A 17,641-nucleotide genomic window follows, 5' to 3' on the forward strand; every position below is an offset into this window, starting at 1 on the left:
AACCAAATTATGTAAAATTACTCTCACAAATTTTGTGAATTTAGGGTACCGATATAAATAAAATATACAACATGATAGTTTTAAATTTAATTCAGATTTCTTGTTGTCCCAAAAAATATTTGGTCAATTGCAACATAATGATTCCATTTCATTTTCCTGAGGGATTTTGGATGAAGGTCAGTATCTGAGCAGCTGCATCCCTACCCCTCCCCCAACCCAACAACAAACAACTGATAACAAGTCGGGTTATTGTTTGGTCAGGGGAGAGGTAGGTGTGTAGTTGCTAACTAAAGATAGACATTAATAGAGGATTTTTTCTTTAAGATTACTGTGCATGTTAATTTTGACTTCTATAAAGCTTGCAGCCTCATTGCTAATTATGTACCATAGGTATGACTGATGTATAACTATAATTATTATAACAAGTCCTAGCTTCATCACCTCGCTTCAGCTTCTCTTTCTAATGTTTCCAGTTCATGTTGTAAGATTTTTTTTCTTTCGCGATGAGCATCTGAATAAGAAATCAATTGAAAACAAAAACAACATCAGCTATGTGGACTAAGAAGTGCAGACTAAAGTAATTTCAAGGTGACTCCTCAGTATTGCATCACGCATCCTGTACTGTGCATGATTGCATAATTAGGGGAATAAGCACATAAGGTAAACAAGTAAAAAATACTCTCCTTGATGAAAAAGGTTTTAGTATATGCCTCAACTTGATAGCTGCTGATCATGTCAAAATAATTAATTCTCCTACATCCCTTAATATCTTATGAAATATAATTATTTCACCTCCAGCTGTCTTAGCATGCCTTGATGAACTGCGTGATTTTGCCCTGGAATAAGCTTGGCCAAGCTCTACATTAGCACCATTGACATAAATAGAGAATCCTTGCTCCTTTTTTTCCAATTCAATCTCTTGTTCATTCTTCTCCTTTAGTTTCTTTAGAAGTCTATAAAGAACAAGAGGGAAGAAAAGTTGTATTATTCATAAAATTTAACATAAAAAATAGCTGCTAATAAAGTAAATAGAATTTAATGACAAGTGGTATATTATAACTGGTAAAGATGACTCTGTTTTGATTCCATAAATATTGAAAATAAGTATAAATATTGAGTCAGCTCAAACACAGGTACCAACCTCTAACATACTTGTATATACATGTACAGAATTAAAACAAGAGAGAAAGAAGAAGAACATTTGGTATCCATATTGCTTAGTTTCATATTAAACAGAAGAATATTTTACAAAGGGTTCACCTGAAGAGCACAAAAAGGCAGATTTTTTCCCCAGCCCTGTTGCAGGAAGTGCAATGGCTCAGTAATGAATGTGCTGTACTCTATATTGCAAGCTGTGGGTTTGAGCCATGGGAAGGTCAATGGCTCAGTGACATGCAATTGTGCTAAGCTTAAGTTTCCATAGTTTACCAAAAACTTCCTAACCACCCTTAGCTATTAAAAAAAAGCTATTATTGTAACAAAAAAACCTTGATGAGTATTATTAAATATACACTTTTAAATCAGAATGTATGAAAAAATTTCTAAAATGCATTCTTCAATCACCTGTTTCTCTGCTGTAGCAGAAGCAAATATTCTTCATACTCTGGGCGGACTTCTTCTTTTGCAGACAGAACCTGGGTCATGGTTAAAAGCCATGATTAAAATAGAGAAAAGGCAAAAAAATTGACTGTAATATTAAAGGTAGCTTCTCTCAAATCTCATAGAGCAGGCCCCTGAAGATACTGCAGTTTTTGCATTCTTACTAATAAACTGGCAGAAGTGACCTACATGGGAAAGGAATCTGAAGTACATATTTTTTTTAATATAATAAATTTACAATATTCAGCCTACAAAATACCTCTTCTCTAAGCTTTCCTTGCTTTCCTCTTGATTTATCCCACTTTCCATGATGGTCTAATAAATCAATAAGTCAAACAATAAGCCAAAGTTTACAAAGTTTTTCATAAGTCATTCTTGTTGTTAGGCTAAATCTGCAAGTGGGCAAGATGAAGTGAATCCTGTGTCCTATATTGGCTAACCTGAGCAGACAAGATGGATATCAAAAAATCAAACATGGTCTAAAAGTTGTTTTAATTTCTTTTGGACTTCTTAATACTGTTGGCCTCCTTTCTTTTTTCTATCATTTCAAAGGACCTCCTCCTCATCTTAATCCATAAAAATTCAAAAAAGAACTATGCTGATACCCACATCAGATAGATAAATACTCTTTGTACCGTTTGTATGATGCATCAAAGTGGCCATGATATCAAATAAATTTCCTGATTCACAATCCCTCATATTAGACGGGTTTGTCAACCCTTTTACTCCTGTCATATGTGACTTTACAATTCATTCTTTCAGATATCTCTAATATTTCAATCACTATGTTAAACAATTGCCAATCAATATATTACTGTACTTTCATCACCAACACATCAAACATCAAATTGCAAAGTTTCTATCATAAAAACTCTCAGGAGTGATGAATTGAGGTCATCTCTCCTCACATATTAATAACTTTTTTAGGAAGATAGAGACAAGAAGAAAGAAATATGAAAGCAGATTGTGATTAGGTTAAATGTGATGTTATCCTCAACTACACAGGGCATACATGAATTATATTTATGCATTTCCATAAATCACTCAAGAGATTAACTGTGCTTGAAATTGGTAAAAAACCGTCCATGAAAGCATGGAGACCCACGCAGCTGCCATTTTGAAACCATCACACAACTATAAAATACAATGGATTCTCATTATCTGAAACTTCCTGGGAACCAGCAAAAAATGACTCGAGAAGTCGGGTATTAAAGGTATCACAAGATAAAGTGATACTCTTGATATGAGTCGAGTCTCAGGAAGAGCCCAATGTCAAACACAACGAGAGCCTACAGATGTTTGAGTTTCAAGATGATAGGCCTGTACTATGCAAAGATCAAATATCCACGAAACCTTGTAATTATAGAGCAAGTGACTGGTCGTTTAAGCACCACATAAACGGAGACCACACGAGTAGAATTTACTCTGTAAATATTGCAATTTGGATCGCTCAGGTAACAAAAAAACACTGCTTCAAAAACCAAAATTTCAAATATTCTTATTTCTAATCAAAAAAATTCTACGAACTCGAGTAAAAAAACCGCAAAATATAATTTTTACAAGGAAAGTAAAATGTATACAATATATGTGAAACCACGGAAACATAATAAGCTTGCTACTCATTTAGCACAAAACATCCAGCTGTCATTGACACGGGTTTGCAATTAGGAATACTTGCCTTCCATGCCTTGGCTTGAAATTTCCAAAATCTGGAAGATTATCTGAGTCCTCTCGTATTTCTAGCTATATTTATCATCGCAAACTGAAAAAAGTTAGGCCAAAATTTCCAAAACATTCACAATATTCGCGGTGATTTACTTATTGGCCAGGTTACCAAGTATTCTAATGCATTTTGGGAAATCTCAGAAAATCCCTTGATGTCCCGCACCGTCCGCGCGTTGTCCCGTATATTAACAACTCTGAGGAGAAAAACTATTAAAAGGGAAACGAACTCAATTGATCGATCGAATGGGCCTTAAAATAAAAAATAATGGAAAAAATTTTCAACTGAGTGTCGAAGGCGTGAGGGACGTAAGTCTTAAAAGACACTATGGTACTGCGTCGGTGTGGGTAGTACAAGCTAATTTGGTTTAATCAACTGAGTTGATAACGTAGATTGGCCACCGCAAAGCTGACGTTTCGAGCGTCAGCCCATTGTCAGAGCGAAGGAGTGTATAAGTTTTGTTATACTACGCTCTATGAATCACACTCCTTAACCAATGAGAATTCGGAATTGTGCTCGTCCGCAACGAAGTGAGGCACCAGACCACTGTAACTAGAGGGAAGCACTCATGCGAAGGAAGGAATTGTCGCTTGTCTTTTCATCATGTAAAAACCCGGTAAAGGGTTTTCACAGCAATAACGTTAAGGCTGAAATAATATTCAGTAACCATTTCCCCCCGTCTGAGTGCGTGAACGCAATTTAGAATGGAGAAGTCTATTTTCTCCTGTAAAACGCATGGAAAAGTAACAACATGGATAATCACTTTTCTTCAACATAAATCGCAGTTTTCCCCGTGGCATTTCCACTATTTATCTGTATCAAATTAATTCCGATTGTGTCTTCGATTGTATGCACTGAAACGTGGTTTTTCTATTTCCATTATCTACTTTAATGAAAACGCTCTCTAAAAAGGAAAATTTAATATCATACACTATGAAGGATCACGATAATTGTACAATCGACTTAAACACCTTTGTCCTTCTACATAATTAAGTGTCACCCGAAGCTGTAATTTCCTTTGTAATAAATGATCCTGTCAATCAAAAGCTCCCTCGATGATTAACCAAGCTTTAAATTATATCCACCTTGTTTAGCGAAGAGACTAGTAATCTTCCACTGATGACAGGAATATGTTAACCACACTTATTCTTTAAAGCACAAGAAAACACAAAAAGTTTATTTTTGACTTTGGTCTGCCGCAATTTGCGGAATCGACAAATGCTTCGGCACGTTTTCCAAAATTCTTAAATCGGCTAAGCGGGTGAAAGATTGACGCGTCACCAAAGGAAGATGCTGCTAATAAATGCCGTGAAGGGTGGAAGAAGAACACAAGTAAAAATGCTTCTAAAAGTTGGCGTAGATGTTAATGAAGTGGACGAAGACGGACAAACGGCCCTAATACACTCCTGCTTTCTCTATGACTTCCGCACGCGAATGAACATTTTAAAATGTTTAGTTGTTGCGGGCGCAATCCTTAACAAGAAGGACAACTATGGACGCACAGTACTTTCGTGGGCTTGTCTGCAGGGAAAACTTGAAGTGGTTAGATTTCTTTTGAATGATCCGCTTTGTATGGATTTAAGGATCAATATCACTGATAAGGATGGGAACAATACTCTCTTACTCTCTGTAATGTCTGGAAATTTTTTAGTCGTTAAAATGATGGTAGAGGCATTAAGAGGCACGGCGAGAGCAAGTGAACTTAATAAAGCTAACAACGTTGGTATGCAGCCGTTAATAGCTGCTTTCATTCGCGGTGATAAAGTTTGCGCTCAGTTTCTCATAAAACAAGCGGGAGCTTCTTTTTCAAGTGTGCTTAAGTACCTGAGAGCCCTTCAGAACGATTCAGTCAAGTTTTGTACAAGATCAGCGCTTTTGTTTGACTCTTCAAGAACTGATTTCCATATTGATCGTGAACAAACAAAAAAAACTTTGGCAGATTTCACTGAAGAAGACATTTTTGAGTTTCTGTTTGCAAAGGATAAAGATACGCACGACGCACAGACAAGCAAAACTGAAGAATTTCAGAGTGACAAGAAAGACGCTGCCACGCAGCAACAAAGTCATATCGTAAAGTCTAGATTAAGAAAACTGGGGTCTGTTTTAGTTATTCCACAGGAACAGTCAATTTCAGCGCAGTCATTATTTACAGAAGACGCCAACGAAATGAAATTTCTCGAAAACCCAGTGAACAGCGCTTTCGCAACATTAGCTGATCAAAAAAGGTTGACACAGGGCTCCAACTTATCCTCCCGCTCGTCGGTTCAAAAACTATTGACACTTTATGCTGAGCAGAACTCACCCTCGTACAGACAAGGTTTACCTATACGCAGATACACTCCTCCCCAACCCGCGATCGTAAACGAATCTAGCGGAGATTGCGACACCCGGCGCTCAAGTCTGCTTCCATTGGGCGAGACCGAACGACGGGTTCAGGCGTTTGCGGAGTCGATGGCTGGGTCGTCATCAGGCCTTCTTGGTGAATCTATGATGGATCAGCATCTCCGTTTGAAATACGCGCGTAATTCAAGAGCCACCAGCATGCAAGTTCCGAGGTTACCGTCCCTTTCTAATGCAGGACGGGGGAGAGTCAAACGGACCAAGTCGTCGACTATTATGTCTGTCAAACCATTCTAAGGGAACACCAGCTAGTAGTCCAGAAAACATGACGAAAATAAGATAATTACAAAAAATATTTGTGCCATCCCAAAACCGTTTTTTAGTAGTTACAACACGTATCGTTCCCAAGACAACTTTACTTAACGGCGCACAGGAAGGGTTTCAGCTTTCGACTGCAAGAGCATTTCCAGTTATGGTACATTAAAGTCTAAACGACACCATGTATCTCGATACCTTGCTTCTGGATGTCTAACAACAAAGAATTCAAAATGATCCTCTCTTTCTGACTTTTTATTAAATTAAAAATCTTTAAAATCAAAATTAATTATAATTGATTTAAATTTGAAATAAATTTGTCTTTTTCTCAATATTTTTCTCAGCAAAGTCATTTCGATAGAGCAGATATAAGAATCGAGATGTCTGGAGAATCCCATGACTTCCAGTACACACTTCTTTTAAATTTATTTTGAAAGGCGAACTTTCTCGCAGAAACGAGACAGAACTGACATGTAACGTAACTCCTACAGATTAAAGCTGTTGTAATACGAAAGAAAGGGACCACCTCACGTTGTCACATCAAAAAAATGAACATCTCTCTAACCCTACAAATATACAACTTACGCGGCAAGGAACATAGCTATCAATTGCCGCCTCTGAACACTTTTGCGACTTCCAACATGAGCCTCATAGTTTGTTCCGAGCTTCTCTCCTCCCTTTCGTGATCCAGTCTGGTCATCTGTAGCAAGAACTCTCTGTCCCTTCTATCACTTTCTTCCATATAATCTCTAAGAAACTGATGTGGTTTACCGTTCTCGTCTTGAGCCGAATCATCGTTAGCCTTTTTTCTGCTCTCTCTGTTCGATGGCGTCTCTCGAGTATCTCCTGCGCGTGAAGAACCCATTCCATAACCAGAGGCAAACCGAGAATCTCCACTTTGATGGTGAGGGGCAGAACTCAAACCACTCCCCCTGAGATTATCGGGTGTATTAGCAACGCTACTTTTAAACACTTTTGCTAATTCCATCATCATTTTCATTGTTCGTTCAAAATTTCTGTCCTCCCTCTCATGGTCCATCCTTGTCATTTGCAATAAAAATTCACGATCACGCTTGTCGCTTTCCTCCATGTAGTTCTTCAGGAAACGTAGCATGGATGTGTCTTCGTCCTCTTCTGCGGAGGCCTTCCTCTTGTTCCGTTTCTTGGGTGGCTCACGTTTCTCTAACAGCTCTCTGTGTTCGGGCAGTGACTGGCTGACTTCTTTACTAAAACAAGTGAATCCAGTGGTCGTTTCCACGCTTAGTGCAGCACTTGCTGGAATATTAACCACTACAATGTTGTCACAAGCGTTGCCTTCTTCGTTCTCTCCACTAGTATTCGACGTTTTCTCGTCTTCTTGAGTTACAGCTGAACCGGACTCGATCGCATCGATGCCGTCGTTAACAAAAGTCTTTCCCAGCACCTCATCAATCTCTTGAAAATAGTCGCACGTTCTATCATCCTCACCAGACTCGATGCGCTTTTTTGTAGTTTTATAATCGAAAACAACACTTTTCATCCGTCCTTTGCATTGCTGACCCGAGCGAAATGTTTCAAAACCGCACTGCGCTAGTTTCTGATTAAGCAATCGTGCCACCACGTCCCAGGCCTTCGCGTTCCTCTGCTGACTAATGTTCTGGTACTGCTCGCCCCAGAGCGTAATAAGAAACCGTGTTTCTGCGTCCGACCAGTTAGGGGAGCGGCCCGGCTTGATGGGCATAGCCGAAATGAATGAGTCCGCTGACCTGGATGGGTAAGCGGTGGAGGGTAAGCCTTGTCCATCGGAAGAAATGCTTGTGAAAGCGCTGAATCGGGACTCTTTTGCCTGCTCAGGGGATTTCGGGTCGGTGACCTTGGACTGAGACATAGTGCTTCCCTCTCGTGCCAGCATCTCTGAACGGAAGCCGAGTAGTGGTTGACTCGGGCCGCCTGTTTTATCGCTCCCTGGTGGAGATAGCATTGAGGCAGTGAACTGACTGAAATCGAATTAAAAAATAAAAAAAAAACGCTGAGTCCAACTCAAGAATAACCGCTCAAAACGACTAGCTGTATTTTTGTATTTTACAAGCTTGTGCCCGTACTAGCTGTATTTTTGTATTTAACAAGCTTGTGCCCGTACCGTTGCACTTTCAATTTCCCACGGAGGGGAAGGAGGAGGCTTAAGGCACAATGTGTCTGTGAGAGATTCTGTTCCATTTACTTACGGGAATACTGGGGAATGTCGGGATTTATTTATCGGAAGGAGCTTTCTTCTATTAAGGTCTCATGGCCAAACTTTTGTTCTCCGATTCTGACTATACGCTCTGGGAAAGTTTTGATCAATCATGATAAAACAACACAGAAACCAGCAAAAAATTAATAACCACGGCGAAACCTTCATTTAGCTGGAACGTCTACAAAATCGAGGCTTCAGGAAGTTTTACTTTAAAATATGTCGTACATTTAAGTAAAACTTGTTGAACTACAAACTAAAATAGACGGAGAGCCATAACCGAATTTTTATTTAACTCGGCATATCGTATGTCCTCAAATAAGCGCCACGCTTTAACAAGCGCCCTCCCCCGAACAAGCACCCATCCCCTAGGAAATTATATCACTGACAAGCGCCTCCCACGAATTAGCGCCCTCGCTCTTCTCCCTCGCCTTCTTAAATGCTAGAGATACAAGAAAATCCTGTTTCTATCGCCACACTATTTATAACTATTTAAGCTTCAACTACAACGGAATCAGTTTTAATCGCCCGATCAAGCGCCCCCCCCCCCCCGATCAAGCGCCCCTCTTCCAATAAGCGCTGAAAGTTTATGTAAGTGCTCGGGTGCACGGTAAGTGCAATCTAATTTCCTTCAAAAAACCGCAAGAACGTACAAGTGAGAGGGAAAAATGCTCAAAACAGTCAAAGTTTATTCACGTATGCTTGATGCTGTAATCTAAACAGATCGAAAAGTTGAGCATGCAATCAATACCTGGAGGACACCCTGTATGAAGCAAACACTAGCAAGGGTAGCTCCGTGGGTGTCGGGTGAATTAATACAATTTCCGCTGGGGTGGATTCGTTTCATGAAACTATCCGATAAATTTATTTTGCAAATTGCTACCCTCACTTTCAAATAGCGATGTTATTTGTTTCGCGACAGGTGAAATTGTTGATTATTGAGGGCATCCCAAAATAAAACAGGAGCTATTTCAATGTGTTAATGAGTGAAATTGACGATTCCTGTTCGAAAATATCCTCTCTAATCAAACGTTATTTGGTATACACGACATTTGTGCGGCAACGCGACTTGCTGCATTTAATTTGAAACATTCGAAACCTTCATTCCCTTAGCTGTGTGAATACGATGTCTTTTACAAAATCAATTATAGACTGAAAATTTCCAAGTTCATCTGAGGCGCTAATTAAGCTGAAGTGGACATCTGCGCTCCTGCTTATGTTAACAGCTCATAGAGTGATGAAACTAAATGTTTGCCTGTGCTCGTCCAAATGCGGACAGGAAAAAACTTATCTGAACACATCGACTCCTTATTCAACTGCTATTTGCGTTACAATAGTTTAAGTGCACCTCATGTGCAAAACTAGATTATATTTTTTTCAAACCTCACCAGAAGACCCTACTAGACACGTTCACATCGATTGAAATCCCATGTGGACGTGAGCTTAAAGGCAGGTTTAAGTCCGTTCACGAGTTTATTCAAATAATTCATGGCTTATCCAACAATTAATCGAAAATTCTCAGTTTAAATGCAATATAAACTGTTTGAGAGCATTCTTACCTGAAATGTTCGAGGTTTGATAGAGGACTGCTACCTGATTTATCCATGTTTGAACACATTCGATATCGACACCAGTCGAATGGTGGACGCGAAAGTGAGAAAGCCTGTCGCAGTCGCGCGCTGATTGGTTCACGAACAATGGGCAAAATATTAGCAATTCTAAACTGGTGTAGGTTTACAGGCGATGAAAACACGGAGCGTCTGGATGGGATTATTTAGGTAAATTGCACTCACATCAAAATTCGCCGAAATATTTTGCTGGTAAACCAACTGCGAGGGAATCTGCCCCATGGTGTATTGAGAGACAGCTTCGGATGAAGTGATCTAATCAAACCGAATATACGCGAAAAGTGTAAACTTCATCGTGTTTGTGATGGATAATCTGTACGTTGTTGACAAAAACACAGTTCGATTCTTCCTAAACGCTATGGCTGCCATTCAAGCGATAAGGACTCGGAACCATCGGGCAAACCTGATACGAAGGTATCGAACACTCAAAAAGCGAAGGATTCGAACATTGATGGCGTTAATTGCGTACATGGAACACAGAAAGCTCACGCAAAAATTGCAAAAACCTGAACCAGCCGGTCCACTAAAGCGTGTCTGGGTCCTTCAAAGAGATCAATTCATGTTCGAGGAATTACTCGCTGGAAATCTTCCCAAGGAAACATGGTATCAGAATTTCCATGTCTCAAGAAAGACATTTTTCAAAATCTGTGAGACAGTTCGTTCTGAGTTATCTAGGCAAGATACGAACATGAGACCGTCAGTCTCTTTAGAAAAGAGAGTTGCCGTCGCTTTGAACCGTCTTGCAACTGGAAGTTGTTATACTGCTTGTGGAGTTAATTTTGGCCTTCCCAAATCTACGGCCAATGTGGTTAAGAATGAATTTTGTGATATTTTGAGAAGAAAAGCGGCGAGTTTTATCAAGTTTCCGAAAAGCGAGGTTGAAGTAGGAAAGGTTGTCAGCGAGTTTGAAGACATTTCAATGTTTCCCCATGTGATCGGTGCTTTGGATGGAACCCACGTAAAAATTATCGCACCGAAAGAAAACAAGTACAATTTTTTGGGGAAGAAAGTTTTCTACAGCGTTCTTGTTTTAGGCGTAGCTGATAGTAACTGCAAGTTTATCCACGCCAGTGCTGGATTCCCTGGTGCCATGAGTTTTGCACAGATGCTTCGCAGCAGTGCGTTACAGCGTGACATTCAAAATGGCGTGATCTTGAATGCACCAAGTCGAATAATTGATGGTAATGATGTAAAGCCCCTTCTTGTCGGTAACTCGAATTTTGACCTAAATTCTTGGCTTATGACCCCCTATTCACAAACTCCAAATATTTCTGCTGCTCAGAATAATTTTAACACAGCCCTTAGCTCAGCAAGGGAAAAAATTGTGCAGACATTTGGATTGCTTAGGGGTCGCTGGAGGTGTCTGTTAGAGACAATGAAGGAGGACACCTTAAGGGTACCTACCACTGTTATCGCATGCTGTGTTCTACACAATCTGTGCTTGGAAATGGAAGATGATGCAACCATTGAGCCTGTTTTCATTCACAATGATGTGGACCTTGATGTTGAAAACAGCGATGACTTACCGACAATGAGTGAAGGTGGGAAACAAGTCAGGGAGACAATAAATCAATACTTGGACACATTTGGATATAAGTAGATTGTTATGCTATCATGTGCCTTTAAAAGACAAAATGATATTTCTTTCCATTCAGCAAAGTTTTTTGTATTTCTTTTTAAGAGCTGTTCACATAGATTTGAAATCAATCATTGGTGAAGGAAGAAAACTACTATCTCTCACTGAATAAAAGTCTCCTTTGATGAGTAGTCAATTTCCAGTTGAGATTCCAGAAATCAGTTTCCAGAAATCCGTTTCCCAAACAGTTTTTTAGCTTGATTGCTCCCTAACAAGCCTCCTAATGAACAAGCACTAGTTGATAAACAATTTAAAATTATGCCAGCTGGGTGATCTTTTTTTAGTCTATGGCACAGTTGTGAATGCAGCTCTACAAATTCAAAGCCATACAAGAATTCAATCAATTTGCCAACCTCAAACAGTGAACTCTAAGAGAAATGTGATTCAGTAGAGAAGAACTGGGGCCCCTAAAGGGCTTGCAATCTAAGCAACGAGGGATCAGTAAAGGGGTTAGATCATTTAAGATTATAATTTGCACCAAACCAGATGAAGATGAGCATCTTCTTGGTCAACTGAGGCAGTAAGGTACATGCAATTAACTCCTAATTTAGTATTTAGGCTAAGAAAGTTCAACAGACAAGATAAGTGTAATGTAGGTGGAATTGCTGAGGAGTGTGATCTTAGGACTGCCAGTGACCACTACCTCTAAGAGAATCTCATGTTAAGTTATCACAATACAAACATGATATTTAAATGTTGTGGAAACATATGAATCAGAAGAATCTGTGTGAAATACATCTTTAGCAATGCTAGACTCCATTTGGCTGTTCTTTGCATTGAGCTAATGGAAGCCCACTAATACACAAGGTAGAGCAATGGTATAAATCACTTAATGTAAGGTGCTTAGAATGCAAAACCATAACCCCACGGTTGAAAAATTCTAGTTCTGTTCCTCTCTTGTTGAGAAGATCAAAACAGTTCAACTTCTATCATGTCTCACTGTGAAAAAGAAATATGACAAGATTCAATCCTCAGATACTGGCAAGGGACTACACAACGGGAGGATAAATTGTCTTGATACTAGAAAACTAAAATATTCTATGAGTTTTTTTTTGTCTTAAACAGGCAGTTTAGCTCTCTACAAACCCCCCATACTTCTTCAAGCAGTCAATCAGTGATTCATTAATTCCTCTGTTTAACGTAAGCCGGTATTCCCGTTAGGTGTGCAGCAGGCATGACGAATGCATAAGTCGAGAGGGAGTGGGAAGGAGGCTTGGTACCTCTCGCGATGGTACAAAATAATTCTTGCCTTTTTAAAACGCTTCACCTCACAATACATTCTAGATCTTCCATAACTGTGTATTCTGTTCTACAAAACATATGAATTACTTCGAACTTGTGAGTATCATAGGTTCTATAAGAAGTTAAAGAAATTGTGCGGATTTTGTTGTAGGTTTTCAGACAAACAGATGTAATCGCCTCTCATAGTAGTTTTGTAAGAGTTCAACTTCCTTTACGAACATGACAACATGACGTCGACATTGCCACGTATCAAACTGCAGCTATTCACAAATCTGATGAAAAGATATAGTTGCGAAACATTAAAGGATCAAACGTTTTGAGGTGAGTGAAGTATAAAACTAACATTTTGAATACGTTTACTCAACCAGAAATAAACTCACTTGCCCTAAACCCTTTAACCGGCCTGAGAGTGACAAACATCTAATTAACTCTCCATACAATATCACCCCTCAGGCACTCAAGGTCGCAAGAATAAAGGAAATGATCACCAACTAAAGAAGCTCTTGATTGTTAAACAAATTCTCCTTGTCAGCACCTTAAGAAATGAACAGCCCAGTATGGAGAATATGCATACTGATGTTAGGGTATAAGGAGTTAAGCAACAGCGGATGTGCTTGACTTTGTCTGCTTCCTTGTGAACTGACGCAGTCACAAGAGCGTATTACTCAGACTCTAATCTTGGAGCGTATCATTTTACGATAGTAGCTGCGTAGTGAGTAGTTTTGTAAAATTTTAACTCCTTTTGCGAGCATGACATCATAAAATTGCCGCGTATTAGAACAGATTTCATAATTCATGAAATTTTGTGGAAGCAAAGCATTTGAAGAAGCAAAATTTTGAAGTGAATGAAATACGAAACCAACATTTTAAAATAAATTGCCCAACTGGAATTAACCCTCTTACCCTTAAGCAACAGCGGATATGCTTGACTATCGCAGTCACCCAAACACAAAGTATCTTATTCCTTGTGAACCGACGTCGTCACCAAAGAAAGCGTATAAATTAGATTCTCCGGTATTGGAGCGTATGATTTTACGATAGCAGCTTCAAAGTACACTTTCCTAGTCCATAATGATTTTTGTAAAGATTTTATTTTGTCTGCTCTATTGCAGCTTAAGTTTTAAAACAACAAGAGGTCAAAGCAACACAGCAAAAAATACTCCCGATACTTCGACATCAAGCAAGTGCCACAACGTTCACTTCAACAATTATTATTCTGGACCAGCAAATAAGGACATCAAGGCACATCTTCTCAAAATGGAGAATCAACTGGCCGAATTAGAGAAGAAAATCGACGCTTTGACGGGAAACAAAACAACTCTGCCAGGTGAGTTTCTGTCAATTTTATATATACGTCTTAATACTCATCTATGCTGGAATATATCATGCTAACTATAGTTGTTTGATGTCTCTCGACAGCTATGAAAAACTGTGCTGAGCTGTATAAATCCGGCCAAAGAATCACAGGAGTTTACACAATCGACCCCGATGGTTTAGGTGCGTTTGAGGTGTTTTGCGACCAAACATCTTCTAGTGGGGGCTGGACAGTGTTCCAGAAGAGACTCGATGGCTCCGTTGATTTCGTCAATCGCGCCTGGGCGGATTACAAACGTGGATTCGGAAACTTAAATGGTGAGTTTTGGCTCGGACTGGACAAGATACACCGCCTGACCAAAACAAAGAGTAGACTGCGAGTGGAACTTGAAGACACACAAGGAAAGACAGCTTACGCTGAATATGACATGTTTTCTGTTTCCAGCGAAAGAAGCAAATACAGACTTGGCCTTGGGAGGTATACAGGTGAGTGCTTACAATCTGTGGATTGGTCTATTTTACCCAAAACATAGTTCCCATAGAGATACAACCGAATTAGAGCGATTCTTTCATTTTTAAACGGACCAATAAGCCTAGCGTCACAGAAAAGGGTACTATTTCTGTTATTTGCTCCAGATCCCCAAAGCAGTAGATTCTTCGTTTTTTTTTCTTTTTTTTTTTGTTTGCTTGTTCGTTTTGAGCTAACACACAATTTCTGGACTTGTTGATGGTTTCCGAACTCCCGCCTTTGAGGGGAGCCGCAAGTTTGGTGTTGTGCCTACTTTTGTTAACTGTCGGTGTTTTTGTCTCAGGAACTGCTGGTGATTCCTTGAGCTATCATCGAAATATGGCATTCTCCACCAAAGATCGCGACAATGATGATTATTCGATTAACTGTGCCGCAAAATATAGTAGTGCTTGGTGGTACAAAGGCTGTGTCGATGTCAACTTAAACGGCTACTATTACCACGGTCAGCATACTTCGGCCCCTTGGCGTGGTATCAACTGGGAGAAATGGAAGGGTGGTAGTTACTCTGCTAAGAGAGCTGAAATGAAGATCAGGCCCGTGGACTTTTAAGCTAGAAATTAAAGATACTCAAATAAGAAATACACTATATTAGCTATAGTTTATAAACTTCCCTACATGTTTGAGTGACACAGAATGAAAAGCAATGTAATGTGCTTTAATATTTGAATGAGTTTGACACAAAGTTATGGATTTATTAAAAAAGTGAGAGAGAAATACGTTTAGTTGTCTTTCATGTATCTCTATTGGTTTTACGATCGAAAGCTTGAAACTGACAAAATTTCCTCGTAACTTGAGCGATATTCAATTAAATGTCAGTAGTGATCATGTTTATCGAGAATTACATCGATTTTGGCAGAAATTTCTATGTTCTGTGATTGTTCTGGAACATGTGTCTTAAAAGAGTTCTCAGCAGTTTTCCTTTTTTCATTCTTTTTTAACATTTATATCGTCCTTCTGCTTTGCTATTTTGTCAGACATTAAATTTACCCCTGTAACTTATCTGACATAAACAAGGGAAATGGTGACTCCTTTACCACCGTCCCACTCACGAAAGGTTTTCAGTTTTACCTGATAGATTCTCAGTGATAGAGTTACCGGTGAGATCTTGGATTCCTAATCCAAGTTCAGGGGAAAAATAATCTTTAAGTGCCTTACCTGAGTAGGACGATAATAGGCCTTCTCTTTCACGGCTCTGTTCACTACAAGAGCTTAAAGACCCAAAATATTTTCTTACATGATTAATTAGAATTTTGAAACAAATCAGAAGAGCAAAAATAAATGATGATGTTTTCAAATACGAAAATACTGACTTAAAACTGTATTACTTTAACCAGCGAGCTTAGACCTGTTGATTTGGACGGACTCATGCAAAATTATTCATTGTAGCCCAGACATAGTGAAGCAACCCAACCCATTTAAGAGCGTAATATCTCCTTATGAGGAACTATTGTACTCTTTTCTACTTATGTGTCCAATTCTGCACTCCGTTTAGAAATAATCTGCTTCTATAAAAGAAAGAAAAGTGCAAAAGTCATTCCTCCGTTTAAGTGTTCATCTGGTAAGTTGTTATAATGTAGATAGTATGTATGTGGTTAGATCTTCGCCAAAATTCAAGGCTTATTTTCAGCATTTAAGTTATACTATTAAACCATATGCAACATTCAAGAGATAAGCCCGGCAAAACTTGAAATACTTGAATACTTGATTGAATACTCAAATACTTGATTGATGAAGAGAATAGCTGATCTTCAACCTTAAATCTTTTTTTTTTGTGCATGTTTGAACTTGGATTAGTCACATAGGATATGATTTTGAATACTAAGAAAGGGTTTGCTTCAAGAGATTGGTTTATATTTAAAATTCATATCTAAATAGTAAACATAACGAAACTCTTAATTGTTTAAAAAAGCACTTGAATTTCGGCAGAGATTTTTAAAATTGCATAGCAATGGAGTTACTCTGACTGAAGTTTTAAGTTCTTGACCTCTATTTCCATTTAGTTTTAACTCGAACTTCCGTAGGAACATTCGAGTCATTCTTTTTTTTCTTTTTATTTAGTCGCCAAATCAACATCGTCTTTCCAGGCGTCCCAAGAAGAGACGTGGAAAACTGCGAATGAGAATCTCGAGCCTCTTTTGTTAGGTTTGCCTCTGTCCCCAATATCATGCTATTGACCTCTGCTCAGATATCTTGAATGTGGAGCAAGGGCCGAAAATTTTTGCCTTATTACGTGGAGTTATCAACATAATTTGAAATGACGTCTGTCGTCGTAGCTTAAATGATCTAGCTTGTTGTCCCTTGTTTTCACTTGATCCTTGATATAAATACATCTGTATAAACCAGGTACAAACGAATAGGAAACGTGCGCAAGAATGCTCAATTGGAGAAGAAAGGGCTTTGAAGTCTTAAAATCGACGATGACAACAAACCCAACGATCGATATGAAAATATTTTGTAGGCCGCACACCGTACGCTCTATTCTCGATCAAAGTTCACCTTAAAGACCTCGGAAACGAAGAGAAAATGTGCAAAAGAATACTCAACTGGAAAGAAACTGGCTTCAAAGTCTTGAAATTGGTGATGACAACAGTCCCAAAGATATGTATGGAAATATTTTGTCGCGTCGCGTGAGCGATTTAAATTCTTGTTTCCAGTTGATTTTCGCGTATCTACGTGGCTGCTGCAATGTATCCCACACATATTTGGCAGCTGGTTTACCATGTTTTGAGGTTTTTAACGTTTCATTTGATTTGACCTTTAAGACATACCATTATGCGATTGTATCAACCCGGTAATTAATGTAAAAGATTTGTAACCAGTTTTGGTAAATTTTAAATTGTTTCACAACCGCACCTCCCTCATACCCTCAGTAACAGTTGTTTTGATGTATCAGAAATAATCTGATAGGACCTCTCACATTTTCAGACATTTACAAAATTCTCAACAATGTAGCAATCTATGTTCTGATGAGTATTTGGCATCTTAGATCACGCTCCCACAACTCTCCAACTTAAAATCAAAGAAGTTATTCACATTCAATGGGAGCAACCTACTAGTAATCATCAACTTTATCATGTTTTATTTAAAACTTTCCTTGTAATTG

The 17,641-nt window shown here is 38.8% G+C and overlaps 5 protein-coding genes across 9 annotated transcripts in view; 3 read left to right on the forward strand and 2 right to left on the reverse strand.

The window, feature by feature from the left end:
• Positions 1–3,432, reverse strand: part of LOC131783474 (protein KATNIP homolog) — a 56,968-nt gene extending 53,536 nt beyond the window's left edge. For both annotated transcript variants that reach the window (XM_066170902.1, XM_066170901.1), the window contains exons 1-5: positions 3,278–3,432; positions 1,859–1,914; positions 1,564–1,634; positions 793–953; positions 442–511 (exon numbers count right to left, since the gene is read on the reverse strand). In XM_066170902.1, the coding sequence (XP_066026999.1) occupies positions 442–511; positions 793–953; positions 1,564–1,634; positions 1,859–1,914; positions 3,278–3,284 (365 nt within the window). In that variant the 5' untranslated portion in view covers positions 3,285–3,432. The remainder of the gene's footprint in view (positions 1–441; positions 512–792; positions 954–1,563; positions 1,635–1,858; positions 1,915–3,277) is intronic.
• Positions 3,433–4,451: 1,019 nt separating this feature from the next.
• LOC131783478 (ankyrin repeat and KH domain-containing protein 1) lies at positions 4,452–6,223 on the forward strand. Its single transcript, XM_059100238.2, has one exon. The coding sequence runs from the start codon at positions 4,613–4,615 to the stop codon at positions 5,957–5,959; it is 1,347 nt and encodes a 448-aa protein (XP_058956221.2). The 5' UTR covers positions 4,452–4,612; the 3' UTR covers positions 5,960–6,223.
• Positions 6,224–6,286: 63 nt separating this feature from the next.
• On the reverse strand, positions 6,287–9,855 carry LOC131783477 (uncharacterized). The gene is made up of 2 exons (XM_059100237.2): positions 9,749–9,855; positions 6,287–7,953 (listed from the first exon to the last, which is right to left on the reverse strand). Exons 1-2 carry the CDS (start codon positions 9,805–9,807, stop codon positions 6,582–6,584), a joined length of 1,431 nt encoding a protein of 476 aa, XP_058956220.2. The 5' UTR covers positions 9,808–9,855; the 3' UTR covers positions 6,287–6,581.
• Positions 9,856–9,939: 84 nt separating this feature from the next.
• Positions 9,940–12,383, forward strand: LOC131783484 (uncharacterized). The gene has a single exon (XM_059100245.2). The coding sequence runs from the start codon at positions 10,122–10,124 to the stop codon at positions 11,415–11,417; it is 1,296 nt and encodes a 431-aa protein (XP_058956228.2). The 5' UTR covers positions 9,940–10,121; the 3' UTR covers positions 11,418–12,383.
• A 344-nt stretch (positions 12,384–12,727) lies between these two features.
• On the forward strand, positions 12,728–15,237 carry LOC131783481 (angiopoietin-related protein 7-like). 4 transcript variants are annotated; one of them, XM_066171457.1, is made up of 4 exons: positions 12,728–12,791; positions 13,808–14,022; positions 14,115–14,495; positions 14,822–15,237. In XM_066171457.1, the coding sequence occupies exons 2-4, from the start codon at positions 13,953–13,955 to the stop codon at positions 15,085–15,087; spliced, it is 717 nt and encodes a 238-aa protein (XP_066027554.1). In that variant the 5' UTR covers positions 12,728–12,791; positions 13,808–13,952; the 3' UTR covers positions 15,088–15,237. The 4 variants fall into 4 exon arrangements, with proteins under 4 accessions (XP_066027554.1, XP_066027553.1, XP_066027552.1 ...); XM_066171456.1 differs by lacking the exon at positions 12,728–12,791 and adding an exon at positions 12,848–13,016; XM_066171455.1 differs by lacking the exon at positions 12,728–12,791 and adding an exon at positions 13,613–13,709.
• The last annotated feature ends 2,404 nt before the right edge of the window (positions 15,238–17,641 follow it).

This window comes from Pocillopora verrucosa, chromosome 8, assembly GCF_036669915.1.
Source record: "Pocillopora verrucosa isolate sample1 chromosome 8, ASM3666991v2, whole genome shotgun sequence".
Taxonomy (NCBI): domain Eukaryota; kingdom Metazoa; phylum Cnidaria; class Anthozoa; order Scleractinia; family Pocilloporidae; genus Pocillopora; species Pocillopora verrucosa.

Excerpts from the sequence above, each read along its gene's own strand:
- LOC131783478 (XM_059100238.2), top strand. The coding sequence starts at position 4,613 with ATGCTGCTAATAAATGCCGTGAAGGGTGGAAGAAGAACACAAGTAAAA.
- LOC131783477 (XM_059100237.2), bottom strand. The coding sequence starts at position 9,807 with ATGTGTTCAAACATGGATAAATCAGGTAGCAGTCCTCTATCAAACCTC. Across the intron at positions 7,954-9,748 it reads TCAAACCTCGAACATTTCAG|TCAGTTCACTGCCTCAATGC; the intron begins GTAAGAATGCTC and ends ATTCGATTTCAG.
- LOC131783484 (XM_059100245.2), top strand. The coding sequence starts at position 10,122 with ATGGATAATCTGTACGTTGTTGACAAAAACACAGTTCGATTCTTCCTA.
- LOC131783481 (XM_059100242.2), top strand. The coding sequence starts at position 13,767 with ATGATTTTTGTAAAGATTTTATTTTGTCTGCTCTATTGCAGCTTAAGT. Across the intron at positions 14,023-14,114 it reads AAACAAAACAACTCTGCCAG|CTATGAAAAACTGTGCTGAG; the intron begins GTGAGTTTCTGT and ends GTCTCTCGACAG. Across the intron at positions 14,496-14,821 it reads TGGCCTTGGGAGGTATACAG|GAACTGCTGGTGATTCCTTG; the intron begins GTGAGTGCTTAC and ends TTTTTGTCTCAG.